Source organism: Rhagoletis pomonella, unplaced genomic scaffold, assembly GCF_013731165.1.
Source record: "Rhagoletis pomonella isolate Grant_MI unplaced genomic scaffold, Rhpom_1.0 Rhpom_scaffold_00004, whole genome shotgun sequence".
Taxonomy (NCBI): domain Eukaryota; kingdom Metazoa; phylum Arthropoda; class Insecta; order Diptera; family Tephritidae; genus Rhagoletis; species Rhagoletis pomonella.
In genome coordinates this window covers 45870298-45874777 of record NW_023458558.1, presented here as the reverse complement: position 1 = coordinate 45874777, position 4480 = coordinate 45870298, and the positions used below count along the sequence as shown (strand labels likewise).

General features: G+C 36.2%; 2 protein-coding genes across 2 annotated transcripts in view; one reads left to right on the top strand and one right to left on the bottom strand.

Annotated features, from left to right (window-relative positions):
* The window catches only part of LOC118737635 (synapsin), a 113907-nt gene that overhangs the window by 43565 nt on the left and 65862 nt on the right, over window positions 1–4480 (bottom strand). The window contains 2 exon segments of the mRNA XM_036468273.1: window positions 485–581; window positions 2994–3211. Coding sequence (XP_036324166.1) covers window positions 485–581; window positions 2994–3211 — 315 coding nt within the window.
* Window positions 1–4480, top strand: part of LOC118737637 (tissue inhibitor of metalloproteinase) — a 73024-nt gene that overhangs the window by 21221 nt on the left and 47323 nt on the right. The gene's annotated exons all lie outside the window — the stretch shown is intronic.

The following is a 4480-nucleotide window of genomic DNA, read 5'->3' as shown; positions in this document are numbered from 1 at the left end:
CTGTGGTGAGTTCGCCGTTCGCCGGCATTGTATTTCAGCTATGACATATGTATCTATGTACATAATCTCTTACATTTACCAAATAATATTGCATACATACTACATATATGTATGTATGTATTTGTACTCGTTCACCCTGCCGTCTGTCAAATAAATCAATGAAACTATTAGTACACCAACCATGGGTAGACAAGTCAAATGCAAATTGCGGTAAATTTATGAGCATCGCGTAAGCGGTTAAACGAGCTCTGCACCACCGCAATTGAATAAGTGCACTCGAAATGTTGAAGAGAGAGCGCATTGGCAACAAACCGGATTTGATTAATGCAAACAATTTGCAAATTACAAATTCGATGCGCTGATAGCGCAATTTGATGTCGGCTGCCATTCATTCACTCACTGTTGCTCGGGATGTATATCATTCGTAGTATTTTTGTTTTTTGTTCGTTAATCGGTTTACATACTTTTCTGTTTTGTTACTCACCTCATCTACCCAGGACTTATACTTCTCGGTTAAGGTGATTTGTTCGAGCATCGCTGAGCCTTGATTAGTTTTCCAATGGCCCGAGATCGATTTGCGCCTGTAACGAGAAATCGTGAATGAGCGGGAGGCAGAGTAACAACAAAGTAAAAATAAAATAAAAATATTCCTTTAATAAAATTGAAGCATAAATCACGAAATAATAAGCGGCACTTTTGTGCTGACTTAAATGCTTAAATGCTATTATTATTAAATTACGCGACTATCGAGTTATTCGCTTGTCGGCGCGACGGACAATTTCGGCGCAGTCGCGGCGGCAGCAGCAGTGCTTGATTGGCGGCAAAAGAGGTCTTTGACTGTGGCAATCGTATAATCGGCTTTTGTTTTCACTTTATTTTTATTTTTATTTTTTTGTTGCTTTTATTATTGTACATACATATTGTGGTGGCATGTCAATGAGAGTTTGAGCGTTGAGCGCTGAATGCAACAGCAGCAACGACCCGCACGCCAGCGCATTGTTTATGAACCTTTATTGTATAAAGATTTCTCAAGTGCTGCGTACGCGCCCTCGCGTAATGAACTCCCATTCTTTCAGCATACTCCCATTTACTACAATTCACGAGTGGTGAAATTCAATGCAAATGCAATACTATTTGTTGCAGATACTTCAAACGTAACTGCTACGATGCGCCGTAACAGCGAATACCTGCAGTGCAGTGATAAATATGACGCACAGTGCCCTTGGGTGGGTGAAATCTTTCCTAAGCTTGAAAGATTTCTGCAGCTGGATTCCAACATTTGCTGTCGCTAATTTTGATCGTCGAAAAACTCTAAAAGCATAAAAGACGCCACAAACAACACGTAACATCTAGTTGCATGATTTTTATATGACAACTCTCATGCAAAGCAAAGTATGCATTACTGGGCTATAAACCATACTTGTAGGCAACGTTGCCAGGTTGACGTTTTTAACGTAATCTGGACATTTTTTGTGTCCTGTTGACGTTTGGACGATTTTTGTGTAAAAAAATTACCTTTTTTAACTAGCCAGTAATTTTTCTCTATGCACAATATATCCATTGTATAGCGGACTATTTGCTTGTAGAGTATGTACTTACGCTCACACTTACGGCAAATTTGTTACTAAATCTTTTAAGTAGAACTGATTTTGAATTATTTTTTTAATAAATCTTTACAAGCTTTGTTTTTTTGCGGCAGGTGCCCCAAAAGATATTTATTATTTGGCCACATATGATTTAATTATGATGAAAACCAAACGTACGCACATTTTTTTTTGTTATTGTTGGACTAAGGATCCCGCGTTCAAAGGCCGGATGTGTAAACACTTGAGATTACAAGGCTTATTACAATGTTTGTTATTGCATATTAAAAGCCAAATCAGGAAGAGCTGATCTATTGCAACACACACGCTCGCAAAATCACTATGTTCCTTCTTAGCAGAACGTAATTTAGCATTTTCGACAGCCGACCAACTAACCAAATGTCTACAAGAAACAACAAAATATTAAAAATTATGTGATATGATAATATTATATGATATGATGTGACGTTATTTTATCGCACGTTTAATAATAAAGTGAGTTATTTCAAAATAAAATTTGCGGGAAAATACAACCGAAGTTGAATAATTTCATAAAGTTGGTTTGCAAAAAAAAAAAAAATAAAAAACAGATGGAAAGATACATATCTTCACCGTTTTGGGAAGTTTAGTAATCTTCAGAATGAACATGTCTGTGTTCATATGGGACAGTAGCTTTAAAAAGAACCAAACTTCTTTATATCACATCGCATGATGCCGTATCTTATGTCATTCAATCCCATTATGCCATATGATATCACATCGCATGCTATCGCATCACATCGACCATTTTCAAGAATAACAGTATCTAAAAATTTAAAAATTCCTGCGCCATTAAGCACTGTGCATTGCAGCCAACCGCACTTGATTCGGCTATAGGTATATATATACTCCTACTTTGATTCAACGCTTAACAACTTTTCATGGTGCGCATTTCAATTATTTTACAATTGCATTACACTGCCAGTGACCGCCGGTTGATTTGATCTTTCCTCTTGTTTCTTTTCTCCGACCACTTAGCCAGCCGGTTGTGGTGAGACTGATGAGTGGCATGCACAATAAAATCAAGGTCAGCGAGTCAGCGGACAACTTAATCCATGTCTTTAGCGATAGCCATTGACAGTGTTGATGCAATGCATTCGTGATTCCTTAATATATATGTATGTATGTATATAGGCATAAATGTGTTTTGGCTCAACATTTTTTATTTCATCCAAAATCATTTCGATGCTTTGCATTTAAATCGCGGCATTACAGAGTCCACTCAGGAACTCGTATGTGTATACTACATATGCTCAATCACCGCTGATCAGATGACCACAAACAAACGTACATATAAATATATAAAGTATTTATTTATCTACGCATGTTTTGAAACATACATATATCACGAGCAATGTATTAACTACTTACATAAAAGCCTTGTAATTATTTCCAATCTTCTGGATATGCACATCGAATTTTGCATCAATATACGGCTCAATCGTGCAATAGCAGTGCGCATCGTTGCCCGAACCGGTGACAAGGCCAGCCGCATCTTGTAGGGCGCTCTGGTTCTCGAGGCGTGCGGTAGCAACGCCGCCATGGCAATGGCCTGCCTTCAAAACACACGGAAACTTTGTCCAGCTAAACTGTAAGTAAAAAAAAACATAAACAGTAAAAATCACTACATTTGTTATCAGAAGTTGGCCAAAAAATTAATATTTCAGGAAATGCCATTCAGTAAAGAGCAGCGGAATATATTATATATATATTTTTTTTACTTGTTTCAAAAAAAAAAAACGGTGGCTTTATTACAGACGTGCTTGTTTTTATTTTTTAGTTTCGCTGTATTGCTAAAAAGCAGATTGAATTTATGTTGATTAACTTTCTGGCTGTTGGCCAACCATGCAACAGGCCGCGACGTTTCATGCCGCATTGTGAGGCGCCGTGTGACATTCGCTTATTTCGTTGAATTTCTGCGAATTTTTAATGAATTTTTCGCCAAATTTTCAATTGGCCACTTTTCCACACTTGCCAAACCTTCTCTATTTCGATTATTCAAAACATAATTTATGCCTACTCAAAATTTTAAATTCTTAAAATTTGGTCGATTTTCTTATTTGAGTTTTGCCTTGATCAGCTACTTACGCCAAAACCATCGTCATTCTAATCTTTTTCCATTGACCTTGGCCATGAAAATTTATTTATTGGATAGCCAAGATTGTTCGTGTGACTAGCGTTTACGAATGCTTTTTTCACATGGGTATGTATGTATGTCTATATCGTTTTGTTTTGAATAAATGCTATTAATAAGAATATGAGAAATACAGAAAATACTTATATACGTATGTAGGTATGTATTTTTAGTTCAAACGGTACTTTGAAAAGTGCGCAATTTTCCAAGAAAATTTCAAAGAAACATTTATTTCCGGTTGCCGTTGAAGTATTATTTCATTTTTGGGTTCTAGGAATTGATTTTGGTTGATCTTTTTTATTTTTGATTTCATATTCATTCTGTACTTTTTTGTCCTTGTTTAAAATATCGTGGGCTAATATTCCAAAACCTACTATGTGATGTTAGAACGCATCTGGGCCTTACCTGTCATCACTGATGTTAATTCTGACTTTGCAATTTAATAGTAAATTCTACAATTAATACCACCGATGACAGTTAAGTCTTAGGTGGATTTTTTCTTTTATCAGAATCTCATTTTTGTGAAGTGAAAAGTGCAGATAGAGAGTTTTGAATATAAGCCCTCGCTTATTTATAATATTGATCGACATCGATTTAAAAATAGCATCAACAGCCTAAGGTATGGAATAAAAGCAACTCAAGGGAGTCTCGCCTAAAAAAGCCAAATGCAGGGGAGGGAATAGAGCTTTTAATGTTGAGTGAAAAGATAAATTTATGTATATGA